Raw genomic sequence first — 22,370 nt, 5'->3', positions numbered from 1 at the left:
AAATTCAAGTATTGAGCTTCTTTTTTAGATATCTTAACATTAAATGAGACCACATCATTTTGAGATTCTAATTGAGTGTTGCATTGGAGTATCTGCATAAAAACTTACTAAATCCTACATGTCACTTAAAGTTTCTCGAGTCTCGCATTGGGGATGCTCTTGGTACTTAATCTTATAAACTCGAATTAGATGAAGGGAAAAGTAAAGGGTTTGTGTTGTGTGTATATAACCTTGGGTTTGTGTTAACATTTTTTGTGACTGTGGATAAATTTTTCCTCCGGGTATCCTATAAAATTTAGTTGTACGGAGAGCCAATGCAGCAAATGGGAACGCCTTTAGAACTTGATCCTCTAAATGATAACCCAGAATTGGACCCTCAAAATACAACCCACAACCAAAATGATATTCTAATGATATTTTAAACTTTTAATTTCGTTTTGGCCTCCCAATTTGACTAACTACACATTTTGATCTCCGATTGTGTTGGGATTTCTGTTTTGGCTTTCAATTGTGTCTGTCAGCTTGTTTTGTTCCAAATTATTGTCAAACTTACCATTTTATCCTTTTGTCATTTCTGTAAACATTTTTTTTGTTTATTTTTATATTTTTCTTACCTCCTCCACATAATCTCCTTTTCTCCTCCAAGTCATCTCATCTCTTTCATTTGAATTGTCGCTGATACAAAGTCGTTGAACGACAACCTTCGTTGGAAAACATCTCTCTATTCTCGTTCTCTGTCTAATCTCTTTTTCTATCTCTAGTTCTCTCTTTATCTCTATTCTCTATTTTTAGTAATTTAATCAAACCAATAGAAGTGTAGGAAACGTTCACCCCTGTTAATTTAGAGTGCTCAAAGTTGGATTATTCATAACGGAGAAAGGAAGGAAGCTTTTACCTTTTTAACGTTTTACGAAGAGCCATGGAAACGTTAAAGTCCTTTTGAAGTAAAGCCGTGATTAATATACTCCCATTACTCTAGATCATCTTACGTATATCTAAGAACCACCTTTACCGTTAGATATTCTCGATTCGCCAATTTTACTGATACAATAATATTCCAATAACATCTAACGGCCATAAAAGAACAATATGATCGGTGAGTGTTTCTTCCTTGATTTCAGTTCTACGGCTCACCGACTCCTTTCCTTATCCAACGTCTCTCTCTCTCTCTCTAAAAACTTTCTCTCTCTAGAAAACTCCCTCCCGTTTCGACAATGGCGGATCACTCCTCACAACTCTTCACATTACAAATGTCTCCTTCTTCTTTCTCTCTCTAGTTCTCTCTCTCTCTAGTTCTCTCTCTCTCTTACTCAGTGAAGAACTGTTTCGTTTTTGTTTACCAGCATTCATGTCGAATTCTCTCTTTCTTCTATCATCATCATCGTCGTCTTCGTTGTCATTTTCATCCTTTCCTATTTCTTCTGAAGTGCCTCTCCAATCTAACAAAAGATCAGGATTCTTCTCAGATACTTCTTCAGTAAGGATCAGAAGTAAAAACGGTCTTTGTTCTTTCAATGATTTGAAGTTTGGAAGCAAGAGAAAAGCTATTGAAATTTCGAAAGAATCAATGTCAATGGATCTTGTTAGTGTTGGAGAAGATTTACCTGAAGATTATGGAGATTGGTGTCCGAAAAAGGACCCTAAAGATCAGAGACGAGCTGGTATTTTACTTCATCCAACATCTTTACCTGGACCTTATGGAATTGGTGATCTTGGACAAGAGGTTTTTCATTTCTTGGATTGGCTTCATGAATCTGGTTGCTCAGTTTGGCAGGTTCGATTTCTTTGTTACTAATTTTACTTCAATTTGACCTAGTTTGTTCCAGAAAATGTATTTGGATGATTGTTTATGTTGTTGAATTTGATATACTATTCTCAGGTTCTTCCTCTTGTTCCCCCTGGGAGGAGAGCCAATGAAGAAGGATCACCATATTCAGGACAGGTGAACTCTATGATCATTACTTAGTGGACAATTTCATTCGCATTTTGGAATTCTATCATTCCATGATGAGTGAGAAGATGAAGAATTCAGTGTGCTAGAAAGTTTTTTAAAGAATTACTTTTTGAATTGTTGTAATATTGTTCTTAGGGCTGGCATATGCATTCATTACAAATAGAATTGTGTTGTAGGTCGTAATTGAGCTTGCATATTCTAGTCGGTAATCGGTAACCTGTTATATGGTTATGTTATAAGAGGAATAGGCAATAGGGGCATAGGGCAATTGGGTGTTTGCAGTTTTGAAATTGAACTGTCTCTTCGAATTATGCGTATGAAGAGAGGCCGAGGACATCTCATTCGGTGGTTCCGTCTTTGGCCCTCTGTGGACCATAACTTAAATGTGTGGTAGGAATTTGTGCATTTAGCTAGTTGTACTTTGCAAGACGAGTTAAAAAAAATTGGGTTTGCAGCACACGATTCAATGTAGTTCATTTGCATGGCTTATCGCTCTACGCTGCTACAATAAACCCTTTTCATGTCGTATATGTCTCCAAAACATGTTTGTATTAAAAAGAAATCTTCTTTGCTAAATAGAATATTGATATTTCTGTATGACATAAGTAAACCACTATAGCAGCAACTAGCATCTAATATGTCTTGTTGGTATAGATACGGAAAAGAGCAGTTGCATATTCAACTATTACCGTCCATATACTTTCGAGTTCTGATTTCATCTCACACCCTTAGATGAATGAGTACATATAGGCATCATGTAATTCTCTTATTCCTTCTAGTGCTTAACATTTAACAAAGCTATCTTGACTTCGGTAATTGCCTCCATTAGTTGAATGCCTAAGCCCTAATGAAGTCAGGCAGGTTATGATTGCTGCACATTTTATGTACTTGAGTGTAATTTTTCATGTTTGTTTCATATAGGATGCAAATTGTGGTAATACTCTTCTGATCTCTCTTGAAGAGCTAGTGAAGGATGGTTTGCTGAAGAAGGATGAGCTTCCAAAACCATTGTGAGGAATATTAATTGCTAACTGGATAACTAGCAGCTTCATCTTGTTTCTGTATGTATTTTTTCTTATCTAACTTTATGGTTCCATTCATGTAGGTTAGAAGAACGTGTCAAGTTCTCAACTGTTGCCGATGTGAAAGAACCTTTAATAGCCAAGGTAAACTAATTTGAGAAACATTAGGTTTGTTGCTTCGCCACATTCATATAAGGACTAAAGATATTAGAAACAATTGATACGTTAAAGCAGGAATCTGTTATTCTAATCAAATTATTAGGCTGCAGAGAGGCTTCTTTTGAGTGAAGGTGAGCTGAAAAAAGAGCTTGAAGATTTTCGCAAAGATCCTGAGATTGCTGGTAAGATATAGGTGTTCGTAGCATTCGTCTCAGAAGTAGGGAACTGATGATTTTGGATTCAGTTAGATTCGGAATTGTATCGTAATACATACCACGTAAATGCTTAAAGTCAAGATTGGAAATGTGGTAGCATATGGATAGATTTTTTTTTTCTTTGTTCCTTCCATGATAATGTATATGCCCTGAATTTTTATACTAATCCTCTTTGTTTAGCATTTGTCAAATTCTGATCAAATGATCATATCACTAGATACGCCCAGAACATTTATTTCGATGTTTTCGTTTCATGACACCATTTTATATGTCATATGTATAGAGTCAACAAGTAACATGTACTGCAATCTCTTTCTTAATCAGGTCTGTTATTTGTTCATGTTGATGAGCATTTTGATTTCCGTGTAAATCTTAAACATCTTTTATGTTTTACCTCTGTTCAGGTTGGCTTGAGGATGCAGCTTATTTTGCGGCAATTGACAACACTTTAAATGCATTCTCTTGGAATGAGTGGCCTGAACCCTTAAAAAATCGCCATCTTGTGGCCCTGGAAGAGATTTGCCAAACTGAAAGTGAATTTGTATGTACTCTTTATCCAAACTCTTTCCAAGATCCATAGTATCTGACAAGCACAAGTGTCTAAATTTTTCTTGGAACTGAGTATGCTGCTGAGAAGAAAGCAGAGATGTACATTTGTACAGAATATGTAAAATTCTTGCACAAGTAGTCAATTTCTTAGTTCCAGTAAGAGATAGATCAAGTTAAATCTTAAAGAAGAACTCCTAAACTTTCAACCATTTTCACAGTCTCATGATATCTTTGTGCTTCGAATTGCAGATCAGCACATTTGTTGCTCAACAGTTCTTGTTTCAGAGGCAATGGCAGAAGGTTCGTAACTACGCCAAGATGAGGGGAATCAAGATAATGGGAGACATGCCTATCTATGTGGGGTATCATAGTGCAGATGTCTGGGCAAATAAGAAACTATTTTTGCTGGTGAGTTGTTCTATGTGGATTACCTTAGATATTCGTCATATAAGCTAAAGTTAAACATCACCTTACCTGGTTTTGATTATTTATGAAATATTTTGTTTGGCAGAACAGAAGTGGTTTTCCAGTTCTTGTTAGTGGTGTTCCGCCAGATGCCTTCAGCGAAACCGGTCAACTTTGGGACAGGTTACCACCAAACCACATACTACCAAGTGAACTATTAATTGTTTCTGACTTTCTGTGCATGTAAATAAAAATGGCTAGTTCCTCAAAAATTTGAGATAGTCTATATAGGACAAGCATTGAAGTAACAATTCCGTAAAACTTATGTGGTTCCTGTTACTTTACTCTGTCTTTTTGACATATGGTTACATTCTTTTCTTTTTTGATACTTGTGAACTTACAGTCCTCTATATGATTGGAAAGCTATGGAGACTGAGGGCTTTTCTTGGTGGATACAGAGAATTCGTCGTGCAAATGATCTTTACGATGAATTCCGGATAGATCATTTTCGTGGATTTGCTGGATTTTGGGCAGTTCCTGCTGGTAAAACCATCTAAGCTTGAGTCACAGTTTGCTTTATATGTATCATAATAACCTTAATTGAACAAATGTGCAGAATCAAAGATTGCAACATTTGGCCAATGGAAGGTGAGATCTATATAACAAAGAAGTAGTACTTATATTATATAATAATCCCCAATGATGAACAAGAAAAGTTTTTTTTTTGTTTTTTTTCCGTTTGATGATAGGCTGGACCAAAGAAAGCGTTGTTTGATGCCATCTTCAAAGCTGTAGGAAATATCAGTATAATTGCAGAAGACCTGGTATATTCTTTATAGAGACTGATACCGAATCAAAAGTTCTTTAATCCCTCTTGTAATCTTAGTATGTGATGTGATAAATGCAGGGAGTCATAACAGAGGATGTTGTTCAACTTAGGAAGGCAATAAAAGCACCTGGAATGGCTGTCCTACAGTTCGGTAAAAATCACAACCACGTCGCTTTAGGGTTTATTCAATTATATTTGTGTTGTGTAAACTTGATCTCCATTTTCTTGCCATAGGTTTTGGAGGTGGATCAGATAACCCTCATTTGCTTCATAACCATGAGCACGATCAAGTGGTGTATACTGGTACTCATGATAATGACACGGTGAGAGTGTGCTCGTTTCGGCCAAGATTACCTACATCCTAACTAATATACTTTTTTCATTTATACCCCATATATCAGATTCCTATTTCTTGTATAAGCAAAACTAAATTATTGATTGTACGTTAAATGTTTCTAGATTCGGGGTTGGTGGGAAAGCTTGAAACAGGAAGAAAAATCAAGTGTGAGTGCTTTTGCTGCCAGTTAGTACAGGCTTGAGTAAACGACAATTCGATCTGATAAAGTAACACTATTTTGTTATCCTGGTAGGTACTCGAATATCTCTCATTATCCGAAGAAGGTGATATCTCATGGACCTTCATGCGTGTTGTACTATCTTCAGTAGCTAGAACTGCCATCATTCCAATGCAGGATGTCCTCGGATTGGGAAGTTCTGCGAGGATGAATATTCCAGCAACACAAGTAAGACCAAAATTCCTTTTTAACATCCAAATCGGTGCCGACACACAAATTTCTGCCTTTACATTTTGAGTATTTCTACAGACAAAAACTTGTTGCACCCTTCGTTCTGAAACACCCACGAGTTACACGATAGTAACTTTACACTAAGGTAGTTTGTTTTAGTATCTGACTGGCCTGAGTCTGACTTCTCTGAAACTGAGTTGCCTGAGTCTGACTTGTTTTGGTCCGAAGCACGATAGTCATTTCAGGTTGTTTTCGACAATAGGCGCTTAACTGGGACTTTACTTTTTGTCCGACTCAAATGGACCCAAAATCAGCCTGAGTCGTAAGCAGGCAGATAAAAAGCAAGTTAATATCAATCCAGATCTGTTATGCACCATTTTTTATTTTTGTAAGATGAAATAATCGACAAGACAAATCTTCATTCTTATGTATATCTGAAGAAAAGATGACAACTATTACTTAAATCTCAGTATATTCATATTTCTTCTGTTCTCTCACACAGTTTGGGAATTGGAATTGGAGGATGCCCAGCTCCTTAAGTTTTGATGACTTGAAACCAGAAGCACAGAAGCTGAGAGATATGCTCTCACTTTATGGAAGACTAAATTCATAGAGACTGCAAGTTTTCTCGACTTCATCTCTTGACAATTTAACCACTCTGATGATTCACGGATGTCACTACCAAATTCCATTCTCGATATGAAACTCATTGCATACAAGTCTTCGGAATAGTTCAGGTTCAAACTCGAAAGCAATTTTCTTCGAGGAATAAGGTTCGAAAGTACTTCAATTCGTACCAGTTGGAGCAGAAAGAGTTAACCGATATATCGTTTCTTTCTATTGTTATTATCATCTCATCAAGACTCAGATAAGCTCAATGTACTCTAGAATTGATTTTGAGAATCATGTGATCTTTAAAATACAAACATAAAAGCTCTTATATTTATCCTCTATTTCTTACATTTATTTCTGTGGCAAAAACCCTAGTTATCGGGTTCGCATTACTCTGTTTCTTAAATTTCCAACTTTGCTTGAACAATGTGGGAGAAAAAAATGAGGAATACAAGAATAGATTGCTTAATACTTTCTTCTGCTATAAATTTATTCCATTTTTTATTATCACCAAATATACAAACAAATAGGTGTGCTAGAATCGGAAAATATATTTAACTAGGTTATTTTCCGAAAATTGTATATTATAAGTAGAGATTTTTATTGCCTAAAAATCATAAAACACTTTAAGCTAGGGCAACCTTCTCAATTGCTTCAATGCACTCCAAAACAGTAGCATTTTTCGACATTGCTGACATTAGAGCTTCATAAGCAACTTTGTTGTTTTTCAAGATAGATGCAGCAAACAAAACCTGCATAAATTATCCGGTAAGAAGATAAAACCAGCTTCTTAAATGAGATATCATCGCTAAATATGAAAATTACTTTTTACGACTATCTGGGGCGTTTTAACTTTCTCATAGCAATGAAAACAACAAAATAGTAACAACGGGTGATTGTTACCGAAAGTGTTGGCTGCTATATTCGTTATAATGACCATTTTTAAGCACCTGGGTTATGCATAATATGACGAGGAAACTTACAGCCCATCTTGTGAGATTTTGTTGTTGTTCTTTGCTCAACGTTGGCTTACTTCTATTTATAAATCTCTGCGAAATATAGTAATTCGTTTATAAGATAGAAATATAAACTATGCAATCTCATTATTGCTCGAGATTGGTATCCAGTATATGTAGACTACATATGTATGTACCTGGAGAGAGAAAAGATCAGCCGACTGGCCTACTACTTTATCGTATTCTAAGCCTTCAGCAGCCAGTCCAGCCATCGACACCACTGCCAGCCTAAAAAACAGTTGAACATTTTTTGTATATTAATACACGATATATAGGTGATACATTAGTATCAGTGTGGCATATTGGATGTTTTCTAAAAAGCAGTCGTCGTTCTATATGAAGTAGTTCCCCTGTCAAGAGTGCCTCGCCGTACTGCCTCATTACAAATAGTAAGGAAATTATAGTCCCACATAGTTCACTTCTCTATCTCCATGTTACCGAGTCCTCATTTCCCTTATAGTTTAGTGGCTGAGACTCAATTACTCCTAAGAAAAGAGTGAAAGAAAAACTATCCATGTGAGACTATGTTTTTCCTTACAGTGAAGCCCTTCGGGGTACGGTGGTAATTGTATTGTTTTCCGTAGTATTAAGCGATGTTTGATCTCCAGTGATGAGGTTCTTGGTTCTCTATTAAAGCCATGTCGGGAAACGCAAGTTAAGAAAGTCAACATGTCGTGAAAAATCGCGACCAATTTCAAGTGGGGTAAAGTTATCAAGATATCTAGAAGTTCAGTAATGATGGCACCATTGAAGCTGATTTTGAGTACAAGAAAGATAAGTATTGTTACCTGTCTAATTCTTTTGTATCAAGCTGCCCACTATAAATAAGTTTTTGTAGCCTTTCATCCACCAGATTGACATGCTCTTTTCCAATGTCTAGTGTATACCCTAGAATTGGGAGCCCAAGCAAGTATGCAACTGAGGTGCAAGAACAACACAAAGTCCACTCATTAGCTTCAAAATCATCTAAAAACGTAACGAAAAGAACTAAGAATACCGTTATAATACATAAGCATCCATAGATGTATAAAGAAAACCTAATTTTGCCCATTCTGATGTATCTTCGTGGTATCATATACCCGAATATAGCGAAGGCAAAGGCGAAACTTGGTTTTTTTTTTGCCACGGTTACCTACTAACTACTCGCCTTTGAGAGACGAAGGCCTAATAAGCTCATTTTTATATATTCGGATTGTACTGGTTATCCTTGGTCAATACATTCATAAGTTCGATACCTATTAGAGATGACCTTTTTAATGGGGCTACGGTTCATGCTTATTAGAGATTACCTAAAAAATGTGCAGCTTCATGTCTCACTATTCTTTCTTGGTAGTCAGGGAAAAACGATGAAAAACCACCAATTGCAACTTGAAGAAGCCTATATAGCAAAAATTACACTAAAATTTGTAGTTTGCATAAAAGAACGAATAAACAAACGAATGATATAGTGAAGTCGAAGGGAGAATGAAGAGAGACATACCCTGGAGCAACACTCCCAATGGCCAAAACTACCAAAGAAATACTCCCAAGCAAGTATGGGACAAAGAAACCCCAATCCTGCACATTCCATCATCTTGTTCATATACCAACAAATAATGATTGGTAATATGAATTAGGGTTCTTGAAGAATAGGTTATCTGATATACCCCAGGAAGTTGGCCAGCAATCACACCAAGAAACCCGGTAGTACCCACAACTGTGAAAAGAAAAGCTGCCTGCATCATACAATGATATCAAATTAATGAAGAATATATCGAAAATTAACTATCCCAATATAAACAATACTTACATCGTTCCGTACGCTTGGTACTGCAAGAGACTCTGCATTTTTAATCCCTAAAGTTGTTAGCTCCCTAAGCGATGTCTGCACAAATGAAGAATATTTATTGTTACTAAGTAATTATTTTATCACGAACGATTTGAACATTAAGCTAGTACTAAGACGGTGATTGGTTCGTGTACATTTTTATTAAATTGTTATAGCACTTGCCAGAACTTGAGACTTGTAATTGAGGACTGACCATACGTCGTGATACATATGGTTGAGAACTCCAATTTTTAGCCCATCCAATTTCTCTTAGCTTATCAAGTGCCTCTTTGGCAGCATCACTATCTTTCTCCAACAATCAAGTCCATACCAATAACTTGTTTATCGATCGGCATTGAATTGGAGTACGAAAATATGTATAAGTATTAAAAAAAAACAATTCTAGTTGAAGCACCGGCCCGTTCTAGTTGTAAGTACTAAATCAACCAAGTAAAAAGAAAGAAAGAAGTAGAACCTTAGAAATGGCAGATTCAAGTGTTTGCAAATCAACACCAGGTGCTGGAGCTGAAGGAGAAGAAGAAGAAGCTCTGATTCTCCATTGTTTCTGGGTATGAAAGAACTTGGAGTAACTACCATCAAGCCTGTTGAACTTGGTGGAGAGAGAAACAATTGAGGAGGAGGAGGTTAGAGAGAGAGACATCTTTTTTGGTGGTTTTTTTAATGGGAGGAGGAGAATAACTCTTCTCCTTAAAGAAGATGAGGAGAGAGATAAAAGGATGAAAAAGTTGAATCTGTTGAGAGTGGGATTTGAACCCACGCCCTTTCGGACCAGAACCTTAATCTGGCGCCTTAGACCAACTCGGCCATCTCAACATTATTGAAACTGAATAGACTGGAGAAATATTTGTTCGATTAATCCTTCTCTATTTTTTGAAGCATTCATATTTCCCTAAGATCGAATATTTTTCTTTTGTTAAAATTTCGTTACATTAATTCACAAGAGCGTTACAATATATATTAGCTAGAAAATGAGGAACATATTTTCAGAGTTTAGACTTATTTTTCCTTCTTGCCCATTTCGCCAACTCGTCCGCTTGAGTGTTTTGATTGTGATTTACGTGGTTGAACTCGACATTATTTAGCTTGTTCCTGGTATCCTTCACTTTACGCATATAAACTATTGATTTTCACTAGATTTTGTGCCTTGGGTTTTTTAGATGTTGTATCAGGTTGATATTGTCACTTTCGATGATGATGTCTTTTAATTATGTTCCTCCGCCCAAAAGATGTCATTAAGAATAGTTATAGCTTCAATTTCTTCACTATTTCTTGCTCGAGCCGTGTGTACTTTCGCTTCCATGAATTTTGACTGATAGTTATGAATAATCAAATTAGTTCCAATATTAATACTAATATCTGTAAAAGACGAATCAACATTTATTTTTATGTAAGGCAGATTGAGGGATTGCCATTTTCCAATTGTTTTTGTCAAAGATTTCTTCGGTATGTTATTCGTTTTTTGAAAAGCCATAATTAGTTTTATTATTGTGTCAGTCGTACCCGGGCGAGATTAGGATAATAAAGGTAAGTGGTACTTAGATTCACATGAAGATCTTTAGTTGAGTGGTAAACGCTGTGAAATATTAGCTTTAACCCGTGGTGGTCAGTGGTCACGAGTTCGAGCCCGACAACACCATTTTTTGAGATTATTTCTTTATTACTTCTAGTTTTCAGCCCGTCTCTTAACTAATTTTTGGCTCCGCTTCTGGTCGTATTTATCGTATGTTGGAAGCAGTGATCACATCTTGCCTTCCATATATGTCATAGAATAATAACAAAGTGAATGTCATTAGAGGTGCAACTGGTTTGTGGTAAGTCTTGTCAGGAAAGGATCTATTCGGATATGGAATGGATATTTGTCGATAAGATGTTAAAGTGGAAAGATATTACAGATGAATTTTACATTACCAACTATGACAATGTTGATGAGTAATAAATTGAATGGTTTAAAGTTAAAATGTTAGGAAAGATATTATAGATGAAATTTACATTTTCTATTTTGATTTTGTTTTGGTTTAATGTTAATTTTTATTTTAGAAAACAATTAAATTCGTTATAAGCCAAGGGTTAAATGTCAAGTACGTACGAAGTAAAAAAGTGGACTTTTTACACAACGAGTCAAGTACTAGGTCGCGGAAGACAAATGGGCTCGCGACAGTAGTACTGAATAGGCTAGATCATGAGTTGTTCTTGCATTGTTTCTTCGAAAAGTTAGAATTTAGGGCATCTCCAATGCAAAAGTCGAAAAAAAAAATATTAGGTAGGGTTAATTCGATTGGGCTAGATTTGCCACTCGATCGGGCTACATTTGCCACTTTGATTATTGCGGGTTAAATTCGACGTAAAAATCCTATATCTGCCACTACCTATCGTGTCCACTCGATTAGGCTACATCAGCGTTTTTATTGGTTTAAATACTAAAAGTATCGAGTCGAAAAAATTAGAGATACCTCAAGAGTACACTTAGGGAATTTAGTGTCTTCTTGAGATATCTGAGATAATTATCCATATAATACTTTACAGATCTAAATTGAGTTTTGCATAGGAAAATAAATAAAAAATCTTTGTGGCAGAATCTTTGAGGTCCAGTCTTGCATGGGAGGCCAACTCCTATTGAAATGATAATAATTGTATCATATAAAATAAAGAGTTAATTCCGTTTTAGCTCCCAATTTGTGACCAATTGATCATTTTGGCTCCCAATTGTGTCCGGAGTCCTTTTGGTCCGCATATGTGTCCGGGAGTTCGTTTTAACCCTCAATTTTGTCAAATGTACCATTTTTGTGCCTATGGCACTTTTCTAAGTTCGTTTTGTTTCTTTGTCAGATTTTTTTTTCTTTTCATTTTATTTTATCCCTCTTTAAGTCTGGACTTCTTTCTCTCCCGTGTTTCTCTATCTTCAATTTACAGATATGAAGAAATCCCACCACCACCATTTTCTCTCTTGTGATTTTCATGTAATAAATCATCTTGACATTATCATCTTCTTCAAAAAGAAGTTTCCAAAAAAAATTAATAAAAAAAAACAAAAGTTTTATCAAGCAGACCAAATCTGAAGAACACGAGAAGAAGAATAGATCTGAAAAACAAAATCGGAAGAACTTTCTCACTTCACTGCTCTCATTTTAGTCTTTACCTTCAAGGGTAGTCTTTGAAATCAATTTTAAAAATAAAGCTTTATATGGGTAAGCATAATTTTTTAGTAGTTGCTTTTATTTTAGCACTTAATTGGAAGTGCTTAAATAAATTTGGTGGCATGCGTTAGGTAATGTCTCAAGATGTGCTTTTCGCTAACTAAAAATTTAGTAGCATGCGTTTGGCAAAATAAGCTAAAATTGCTTTTATCTAACAATTACATGTGTGGCCCTCCCTTCCATATCATGAAAACAAATTAATTAAATGACATTTGTTCAGTTTCATGAGACTTATAATATATTTCAAAGTAATAAATATTCACTAATTGAGACTTGAGACTCAGTAATAGGAAAAAAAAATCTTGTAACTACATCATCACAATAAAATGAGATAATCGATATTCAACCTTTCAAAAAGGAATGGTAAAATCATCCTTTACGCAATAACCACAAAAAGACTTCTATCTACCACCGAACTGTGAAAGTTCATGTTAGTTGGTAGAATAGAAGATACAAACTAAAATAAAGAACACGATAATTTACGTGGTTCGGTCGGAGGATCACGACCTACATCCACGGAGAAAGCCAGAACGGCTACATACTTTATTATCCACAATTGTGGTGATTCGTTACAATGATTGATTAATAATCGAATGCTTAAACTCCTAGAACCTATCTCTCATTTATAGGGTTTAGGGTTTCTTAGTTTCTCCTAACTAAACTAGGAATCAATATAATCTCTACTCAATATTACTATTAAATAGTTACAAGAGATATCCTAAATATATCTTCGATATCTTTCATATCTTCCAATATCTAGGACTCATCTTGATCGTCGGATCTCTTGATGTCGATCCGTCTCATCTTCATATATCTTGGACGGTTGATCTTGGATATCTTCGGATCTCGATTCATCTCGATCCTTATACTCTAACACTCCCCCTCAAGTTGGAATACGGAGCTTGTGAAGTTTCCAACTTGAAGATTGAACTTGGAAAAGATGAATGTTGCTCGCATATGATCGGATTCAAACTTGAACTTGAACTTGAACTTGAACTTGAACTTGAATTTTAACTTTTGTTTAATGCCAAACAATTACCAATGATGCTGAATTCTTTGTCTGCAACTTGAACTTGTAATCGCACATAAACTTGATATAATATTTTTGTCTTTCGTAAGCTTGAATCTCATTCTTTTCTTCTTTGCTTTCTTTCTTTCTCGAGCTTGAATAAAATTTGGTGAGAGGGAGGTCAGCTTCAAATTTATCAACAAACGAAGGAGGAAACGATACCATATGTAGTTGATGATAGAAGATAGTAACCGGCGGATCCATGAAGAGGATGATGAAGACATAGTGTCACAAAAAGAAGTGAGGTGACAGAAAGATAGCGTCTCGAAACCATGTGAAATTTCACACTCACGTGAGAGAAACCATGAGGGGGAGATTACAATCCACGAGTGATATCGTGAGGGAGAGAGATATAGCCGAGAGAGAGGGTTATGGCCGAGAGAGAGAGAGAGATGGCATAGAGAGAGATTACACCATGTGAATTATCGATCTTGAATGATCGGGAAATAGAGATAAGCTCGTCGGATTACAAATCGAGAGGAAGAGGGACGATTACTCACAAATTGAAAAGAAATTAGTGGTGGCTAATAAGGTGATGTCTGAATCGATGAAGGATTTCGATCGGTCGAAGTAAAGGCCGGGAAAGTCGATCGGCAAAAAAAGAAAGTTCTCAATCGAATTTCTGGTGAGCTAGAGAGACGAAGTTCGAAAAACCAAAATTCAATTGGTTTTGAAAAGAAAAAAAACACAACATTGAATACATCAAACAACGTTGGAGGGGAGAGATTGAATACGAGAAATATCAAGATGAAGCAAAAATTATAGTAGTATATCCTACTAAATATGATTTTAAAGGTGGTGTAATTGATGAGATTAGAGAGCGACCATCAATGATGTGTGGAAATTTGCGACTCCTCATTAACAAATCCACGACAGTGATGATTGAACGATAAATACAACAAAAAATTTGTTGGAACTCGCGGAAGCTTGAATCCGGATGAAAGAAACGATTCGGCAAAGACCGTTTTGAGAAGAGAGGGACAGTGGAAGTTGTCCAACGATAAACATTACGGAAGGGACGAGATATTCTGCGGTTTGTTGGAAACCGACTCGTTTAGTGGTTGAATCCACTTAAAAGAATCATAAGATGATTGTTGGATGATGACGGATCACTTGTGTGAATGTGATCATCCAGAGATAATGATCTGAACTGGTTAGTCCTTAATTGATTCTCTATATCATGAATATAGAGGGTATGTTGTTGATATTAGAAAAAAACAGAAAAAGATGAGTGTATGCCATTTTCTACTAAACTTGATAACCTTGAGGATTAGAAAAACAAGGTTGATTTGTGGATTCCATCCAATCTAATGTATGGTTGTGTGAATGACCCTGTTAAGATCCAACGAGTATCTCACGTGAAGAATTGTGAGAAAGAGGGATGATTGATTGAGCACGTCCCTGAGATCCAGGAACAAAAGACACAGTTGATACTGTTGACCGATGACCAAGCTTAATGTATTAGCTGGGATGGATGACCATTGAGAAGATCTTCTTTGCATCTAACGACAAAAATGTTTTGCAAAAGTCGAAAAAAATCAATAAAGTGATTGAAAAGTGAAATCACAATGAAAGAAAATCGTTGGGATAGCGGAAGTAAAAAAGTTGATGAAACAAGATTGTTAAACCCGCTCATGAGAATCACAAGATGAACTTGGAAAAAAATATCAACAAAGTGATATATCGATTACTTAATCACAACGAAAATATCGTCGGTAATAGTGGAAGCTAAAAAAAAGTTGATGAAACAGGATTGATGAACCTGCTCAGGAGAATTTAATCGATCCAAACAAAAAATCAAGAATTGCGGAAGTTTGAAAGTTATTGCGGAGGAGGTCTCTTCCATGGTCTTGATTAAGATAAGCATCACTTCTCACAGTGAAGAGATGGTTTGATTACCATCACATAAAGACATAGTCTGATTACTATGTACCGAAGAAAAAAAAATCTTCATAAGTCATCTTCGAGCAAAAAAACAAATTGATTGATGGACTCACAAAGGGATCATGATTGATGAAAGGAGCATGAACACCACAAGCAGAAGGAAGAGAGAAAGCTTGAGTGATATTTAAAACAATATCCAATTGAATACTACTTTACAACCACATTACATAAGCTGGTGGCATCGGGAAAGATGACTGCCCATGAAAAGATCCAAGTGAATAATGAACTCGGTAAAGAGGTATAAACCTCTATAGATGTTCGTCTCGGATGAAGTCGAGAGAGATGGAGAGGGATGGACTCGGTGAAGCCGAGTGAGAGATTAATGAACTCGGTGAAGCCGAGTGAGAGATTAATGAACTCGGTGAAGCCGAGTGATATGGTGATGAACTCGGTGAACCCGAGTGAGCGATGGAAAGATGTGAACTCGGGTTGGAACCGAGAGGGAGATTGAGATCGACTGAGAGAGATAAGTTGAAGAAGAATGGGTGGGTTGTTCAATACTTGAATGTGTATAAAAGGATTGAATCTGACAAACAAATTCATCAACCATATCCCATGGCCATTGATTAGGTAATATGCATATTCACAACTCCAAGTAAAACAACTTGAAACGGACTATAATAATTATCCCAAGGGTAATCAGCCGCAGTAGGTAGAGAGAGAAAGATTGGAAAAGAAGGAAGCAATACTATGTTGACAGAGTACCTTTCCTTACATGAAAGAACATCTCATTCAGTATCTTCGGATCTATGAAAGGTCATGAGGACCAATAAGACGGATGGATAAGAAGAGAGGGAACTATTGTGAAATTCTTTGAACTGAATATTGGAGAAGAAGATTTAGATTGAGTATGGAAGATGAAGGGAGATGAGACAAGATCGTCTAAACAACCCAATCTACCACAATCAATGATACTCTTGAATATAATTTCTTCTTGAAAATCCAAAAGAAGATGAGCCGAAAAACACAAGAGTGGAAAGATAGACCGAGTGATCGATTGATGACGGAATCACAACAATTAGAAAAAAATCGTCGGGAAAGTGCGAAGCAAAAAAGGAACACAGGATTAACAAACCTGCTTTTGATACCATGTGAAAGTTCATGTTAGTTGGTAGAATAGAAGATACAAACTAAAATAAGGTGGGTTAAAACGACATAATAAAGAGAGAGAGACAAAAAAAATTGAGGATAGAGAAAGAAGTCGACAGAATAAAAAGAGAAAGTAAAAAAAGAAAAAAAAAATCTGAAAAAAAAAAACAAAATAATTTACAGAAATGCCACGAGGGCAAAAATGGTATATTTGACAAAAATTAGGGGCAAAACAAACGGTCAAACACAATTGGGGGTCAAAACGAACTGCCGGACACAATTGAAGCTAAAATGGCGAGTTGGTCACAAATTGGGGGCCAAAACGAAATTAACCCTAAAATAAAAACATAATATAAATATTTCAAAGTGATTAATATAACATAAAAAAACACGCTATTAGGTGGGGTCAAACACAGGTCACTTGGATTGCAATCACAAAGTCCTACCAAGAAGCTGCTAACAATTCATGCTATTTATTAAGTATTATACGTGTTATATGTGGTCATTCTTGTGAATCATGGCTATAGTGGAGGTCACTACGGCTAGGTCGAGAGGGGCCATGGCCCACTTCCGCCTAGCTATAGTTCCATCCCTCGGTATGGAAATTCAGGATTTACTGAACTTAGGAATAAACAAAGTAAAAGTAAATTAGATGGACTTTAGACCCCTTACGATGACTTTTAAGGTTGATATATGTCCTTTAAGGATGGAGGATGTCTTAAAAAACAGGCGGTTATAGTGTTTATTCAATTCATGAATCTTGATGTATCTTAGCATTATATCTTCGTGATGTATCGTCCACGTTAAAAAATAAATAAAAAATAAAGGTTTGTGCTGTTATTGGTATCAAATGTCCAATGTAATCTTGTAGGATCTTCCTAAATGTGTAATACAACTTTTAGTTAAAAAATTAATTCTTTTTCTAAATAAGAATCAGTGAGGAACTTGTTAAAAAACTTTTTTGCAATAATCAAGAAATAATGTGTACCAAAATTATGTGGAAAGATTTAATGAAGCTTCCATTTTTGCCAGTATAATCTCACCTTGAGAACTTTCCCAACAACATGTATAATTATGTGGCTAAATTTTTTTTTTGGTTGGTTTTGATTCTTATTTGATATGATTTCCTTAGTTAAGTAAAACATTAATTCTTCCACAAAATATAATATTTATTTTCATATCAATTTTCTTCTCTAATAATATATACTACATTTTCTAATACAAGCAAGAGAGCACAAAGAAATGAGAATCAAAAGAAAAGAACTTTGAAGTTTATTGAGTGAGGATCATGGGAGTTCTCTCCCCCTTGAAGATTTTAGGGTTTCTTATACTTTTTTGTGTTCTTCAGAAAGCTTATGCAAAAACCCATCATCACAAATTTGTTGTTAGTCCCGTCTCTCTCTCTCTCTCTCTCTCTCTCTCTCTCTCTCTCTCTCTCTCTCCTTAGATCAAGAAAGATAGACCAATAACATGTTTAACATTGCAGGTGAGATCAACTTCTTATACCAGACTATGCAGTACAAAGAAGATACTGACAGTAAATGGAATGTTTCCAGGGCCAACTTTATATGTTCATAGAGGAGATAAAGCAATTATCAAAGTCTATAACAAGGCCAATTATAACATCACCCTTCATTGGTATATATCTTATTCATCTCCCTACAATTGTTTATGTATATATAATGTGTAGTATGTTTGAATTCATGTTTGCAAGTCACATGGGCCTTTAGGCTAGGAGATGGTGGGTTGGTCTAGTTTGATGGTATGACCGTATGAGGACGTATGGCTCGCCCGCCCGCCCACCACGTTGATCGTCTTAGGTGTGAAATGACGGCTTCGTCCCTTGTCCTATTAGTCGCGTAGAACAAACAATCATGTGGCGAGACATAAATCATTTTCGTTGATGGTATGTTTAGTACTATTAGTTTTGGTAGTGGGTTAAGGGTTTTTTATGACAGTTATGTGCTTAATCCACTATACATAATGATTGTTAGTGGAACTCACATTTAGAGGTGTAACCTCAATGTTAAGATCAAGTGTGAAGCCTTAAGAAAAATTGGTGTCATTGAAGTGTATAAATACATATATAGAATTGGTGTTATTGTGGTGTAAGAATACATTAGACAGTCAGTTAGACTTAACCGAATAGCTAACGGACTTCGTAGGAAAATGCTACATGGCCCGACCCAGCTGCCCGAAACACCCGAGAAAGCAAAAAATTGCAACTCAAGTGCGCGCTCAAATTGCAATTTTTGCCTTCGCCAGATGTTTTCGGATACGTGGGTCAGCCCATGTATTACCGATGTATTTATTATATGTTTGAGATTGATGCAGGCATGGAGTGAGACAACCAAGGAATCCATGGTCAGATGGGCCTCAATATATAACACAATGTCCAATCAGGCCCGGGAAAATGTTCACATATAGGGTTAGTTTTACTACAGAAGAAGGGACACTATGGTGGCATGCACATAGTGGATGGGCAAGAGCGACACTTCATGGTGCCATCATAGTTTATCCTAAGCGTGGATCTAATTACCCCTTCCCTAAACCTCATGCTGAGGTCCCAATTATACTAGGTAACTCTAATCCAAATCTTATTTCTGTACATCATATTTCCTAGGTTTAACTAAGCAAAAATTTTGGTGATCATTTTGTGAACTTTTCTTTTGAGTTTGAAGTTATTGCTTCAACAATTTTAGCACTGGGCTACTATTGATATTTGATAGTATTTAATTTGATGTTAAGTAGTCGATATCAAAATATATTAAATGTCAAACCGCATATGTTATAGGAAAACCCGATACCTATTGGAGTTGAGTTTGGATCTAAAGCGGAAACAATATCGATAACTGCTAAGGTTCGGAGTGTCACAGTTAAGTTTATAACTAATCAATATAATGACTAGATTAGAGGAAATAAGAGAGGTCCCCCAATCTTTGGTGTAGTTGTTGGACATCAATTCCGATTAAATGAGCTTTATTTAGGCTCCATAGGATGGCCTTAAAGGGTTTATATGGCCTTTGGGCAAGATGTCTTGCAGGATGCCAGTTATAAGGCTTAGTCAATTTATGATGTGACTTCATATAATATCAATGATATGTGTATGTGATACAACGAATGTAATGACTCTTGGAGTTCATGTAAAGAAAAAAAAAAATGAAAAAATAATAGTGAAGAAGGACCAGAGGGAAGAAATATTAAAATTTGAGAAAACATTTTCATACGACAATGTTGGATTTCTTCCCAACCCTATACTAATTTTAATTGATTGACTATCTTCTTAATAAAATTTAGAGATATAGTATGCTCTTGTTGTTGCAGGTGAATGGTGGAAATCAAACACAATGGAAATAGAAGAGAAAGCAAATAATACAGGTGGAGAACCTATACTCTCAGATGCATACACCATTAATGGCCAACCTGGTTATCTCTACAAATGTTCAAAACAAGGTACTATTTAATTACACCCTTACAGTTTACTCCGAGTTTGACTCAGAAGTTGAATGTCACATCTTCCTAGTCACATACTTTATCACCGACGTCGCCTGAAAATTTCAATATTTAATTGTAAGGGTACAGATTGTGTAATCAATGTGTTAACTAAGAGTCTGAGTCAAACTCAATGTTATCCCTTAAAATAACATTTTTAAACTAATCTAATCCTCTTTATATTTTACTAATCTTCTATTTTTTTGCCCTTTCATATAGAAACCTTCAAACTGATGGTGAAGCCTGGTAGAAGATATTTACTAAGGGTTATCAACTCTGTCATGGATGAGGACATGTTTTTCGCGATTGCCCGTCATAATATGACATTAGTAGGAACAGATGGATTTTATACGAAACCATTAACGACGGATTACATCATGATTACACCAGGTCAATCTATGGATCTCTTATTAGAAACAAACCAACCTTCTAATACATATTTCATGGCTGCTAGATCTTATGCAAGCGCTTTCGGTTCTGGTTTCGATAATACTACAACAACGGCTGTTCTTCAATACAAAAATAGTCATTTTTATCAACCTCTTAAATCAAAACCTCTTATCCTTCCACAATTACCTCCTTATAATAACACCGAAGCATCGACAAATTTCACCAAGGGTTTTTTAAGTCTAGCAAGTAAAGAACATCCAACAAAAGTTCCTAAAAATATTGACACTCATTTGTTTTATACAATTTCGGTTAACCTTCTAAATTGCAGTCATGATGAACCATGTACTGGTCCATTTGGTAAGAGGTTTGCCGCAAGTATAAACAACGTTAGTTTTGTTCTACCAAAGATCGATATTCTTCGAGCTTATTACTATAATATTCCTAATGTTTTTACTAGGGATTTTCCGAGTTACCCACCGAGGAAGTTTAACTATACCGGGGATAACTTTACGGCGAACTTTCTTACGCCGGGTTTTGGTACAAAGGTGAAGGTTTTGGAGTATAATGCTAATGTTGAGATGATTTTGCAAGGGAATAATGTATTAGCAAGTGATAATCATCCTATTCATCTTCATGGGTATAGCTTTTATGTTGTTGGTTGGGGTTTTGGGAATTTTGATCCTAAGAAAGACCCTTTGAGATATAATCTTGTTGATCCACCAGAAGAGACTACAGTTGGAGTTCCTAAGAATGGATGGGTTGCTGTTAGATTCAAAGCCAATAATCCAGGTTTGTTTTATTTAACTATCTTGGTGTTTGATTGATTAACATAGAAGATGATAAATCTTCATACATGCATGAAATTTGTCCACTAATTCGAATAAAATGTATCAATTTCTTTTTTGAGGGTTTAATTTTTAGAGAGATCCTAGAATCACAAAAGATTTTGACGAAAAAAAGTTCCCAGCTGATGTGGCGGTTGTGATTTTCATCTCTCAACGGTCTAGATTTGGTCAAAGTTTGAAACCACACCCGCCACATCAGCTGGCAACCTTTTTTTTGTCAAAATCTTTTGTAACTTTATCATTTCCATAATTTTTATTATATTTTGATTGTTTTTTTTGCAGGGGTTTGGTTCATGCATTGTCACTTAGAGCGCCATGCAAGTTGGGGAATGAATATGGTTTTTATAGTGAAAAATGGTCAAAGTCCAAAAACTAGTATCATTCAACCTCCTCAGGATTTACCTAGTTGTTGAGAAAGTCAACTATTGACTAGAAGTCAAGCATCATTTTCTGCTGCAGTCAAGGTCACAAAATCATCTTTTCTTGAAGGTGAAGTGGCAAATGGAGAGGAGGGAAAGTTGGCTGATAGGGAAGCTTTTAACTTATAAGTCCAATTGGAATTTCACTTAGCCATAGCCCATGCAGCTCTATTTTTTTTTTTTTTTTTTTTTTTTTTTTTTTTTTTTTGTTGAAAAATCCCTTAAATTAAATCAGTACACTATTACAGTATTTAGAAATTAAAAAAGAAGGTACATTCTTCCATAACTTGGATCTATTATTCTTCCTCGCCCATTTAGCTAGTTTGTCTGCTTGCTCGTTCTTCTGTCTTTTGGTATGGCTGAAGACCACATGCTTAAGCCTATCTTTGATAGCTCTAATTCTATCCATATGAACCTTTGATTGCCATTGTATGGAGTGTCGTCTATCTCGAAGATGCTTGATTAAGTTTATATTGTCACTTTCTAACATCGTGTACTCCTGATTATTATCTTCTGCCCATTGAAGTCCTTGGAGGATAGCTATCGCTTCGCTTTCTTCGCTATTTCTAGCTCTGGCTGTGGAGGCCTGAGCT

At 35.8% G+C, this 22,370-nt stretch overlaps 3 protein-coding genes and 1 non-coding gene across 6 annotated transcripts; 2 read left to right on the top strand and 2 right to left on the bottom strand.

The window, feature by feature from the left end:
* The first annotated feature begins 643 nt into the window (after nt 1-643).
* On the top strand, nt 644-6,960 carry DPE1 (disproportionating enzyme). The gene is made up of 16 exons (XM_086651439.1): nt 644-1,774; nt 1,880-1,942; nt 2,876-2,964; nt 3,060-3,120; nt 3,239-3,317; nt 3,755-3,891; nt 4,149-4,307; nt 4,411-4,487; nt 4,708-4,847; nt 4,921-4,952; nt 5,054-5,128; nt 5,212-5,284; nt 5,368-5,456; nt 5,593-5,637; nt 5,724-5,876; nt 6,382-6,960. The coding sequence occupies exons 1-16, from the start codon at nt 1,349-1,351 to the stop codon at nt 6,490-6,492; spliced, it is 1,809 nt and encodes a 602-aa protein (XP_086507565.1). The 5' UTR covers nt 644-1,348; the 3' UTR covers nt 6,493-6,960.
* Nucleotides 6,961-6,963: 3 nt separating this feature from the next.
* Nucleotides 6,964-10,115, bottom strand: LOC147565044 (uncharacterized). 3 transcript variants are annotated; one of them, XM_086651440.1, is made up of 10 exons: nt 9,790-10,115; nt 9,529-9,624; nt 9,297-9,371; nt 9,154-9,222; nt 8,988-9,064; nt 8,797-8,885; nt 8,296-8,425; nt 7,645-7,735; nt 7,475-7,540; nt 6,964-7,243 (listed from the first exon to the last, which is right to left on the bottom strand). In XM_086651440.1, exons 1-10 carry the CDS (start codon nt 9,973-9,975, stop codon nt 7,118-7,120), a joined length of 1,005 nt encoding a protein of 334 aa, XP_086507566.1. In that variant the 5' UTR covers nt 9,976-10,115; the 3' UTR covers nt 6,964-7,117. The 3 variants fall into 3 exon arrangements, with proteins under 3 accessions (XP_086507566.1, XP_086507568.1, XP_086507567.1); XM_086651442.1 differs by having other exon boundaries at nt 9,498-9,624; nt 9,790-10,024; XM_086651441.1 differs by lacking the exon at nt 9,529-9,624 and having other exon boundaries at nt 9,790-10,092.
* Nucleotides 10,068-10,148, bottom strand: TRNAL-AAG (transfer RNA leucine (anticodon AAG)). The gene has a single exon. It is a non-coding gene; the product is annotated as a tRNA-Leu (tRNA).
* A 7,771-nt stretch (nt 10,149-17,919) lies between these two features.
* LAC14 (laccase 14) lies at nt 17,920-21,846 on the top strand. Its single transcript, XM_086645445.1, has 6 exons — nt 17,920-18,015; nt 18,118-18,269; nt 18,966-19,210; nt 19,956-20,084; nt 20,343-21,302; nt 21,641-21,846. Exons 1-6 carry the CDS (start codon nt 17,920-17,922, stop codon nt 21,769-21,771), a joined length of 1,713 nt encoding a protein of 570 aa, XP_086501571.1. The 3' UTR covers nt 21,772-21,846.
* The last annotated feature ends 524 nt before the right edge of the window (nt 21,847-22,370 follow it).

The sequence above is a fragment of the Eschscholzia californica genome, unplaced genomic scaffold, assembly GCF_041429995.1.
Source record: "Eschscholzia californica isolate CP2 unplaced genomic scaffold, dmEscCali1.0.p SCAF_1, whole genome shotgun sequence".
NCBI classification, from domain to species: domain Eukaryota; kingdom Viridiplantae; phylum Streptophyta; class Magnoliopsida; order Ranunculales; family Papaveraceae; genus Eschscholzia; species Eschscholzia californica.
This window is presented reverse-complemented; position numbering and strand designations above follow the sequence as displayed.

Excerpts from the sequence above, each read along its gene's own strand:
- DPE1 (XM_086651439.1), top strand. The coding sequence starts at position 1,349 with ATGTCGAATTCTCTCTTTCTTCTATCATCATCATCGTCGTCTTCGTTG. Across the intron at positions 1,943-2,875 it reads GATCACCATATTCAGGACAG|GATGCAAATTGTGGTAATAC; the intron begins GTGAACTCTATG and ends TGTTTCATATAG. Across the intron at positions 3,318-3,754 it reads CAAAGATCCTGAGATTGCTG|GTTGGCTTGAGGATGCAGCT; the intron begins GTAAGATATAGG and ends ACCTCTGTTCAG.
- LOC147565044 (XM_086651440.1), bottom strand. The coding sequence starts at position 9,975 with ATGTCTCTCTCTCTAACCTCCTCCTCCTCAATTGTTTCTCTCTCCACC. Across the intron at positions 9,625-9,789 it reads TTGAATCTGCCATTTCTAAG|AAAGATAGTGATGCTGCCAA; the intron begins GTTCTACTTCTT and ends TGATTGTTGGAG. Across the intron at positions 9,065-9,153 it reads TTGCTGGCCAACTTCCTGGG|GATTGGGGTTTCTTTGTCCC; the intron begins GTATATCAGATA and ends TGGAATGTGCAG.
- LAC14 (XM_086645445.1), top strand. The coding sequence starts at position 17,920 with ATGGGAGTTCTCTCCCCCTTGAAGATTTTAGGGTTTCTTATACTTTTT. Across the intron at positions 18,270-18,965 it reads TATAACATCACCCTTCATTG|GCATGGAGTGAGACAACCAA; the intron begins GTATATATCTTA and ends AGATTGATGCAG. Across the intron at positions 21,303-21,640 it reads ATTCAAAGCCAATAATCCAG|GGGTTTGGTTCATGCATTGT; the intron begins GTTTGTTTTATT and ends TTTTTTTTGCAG.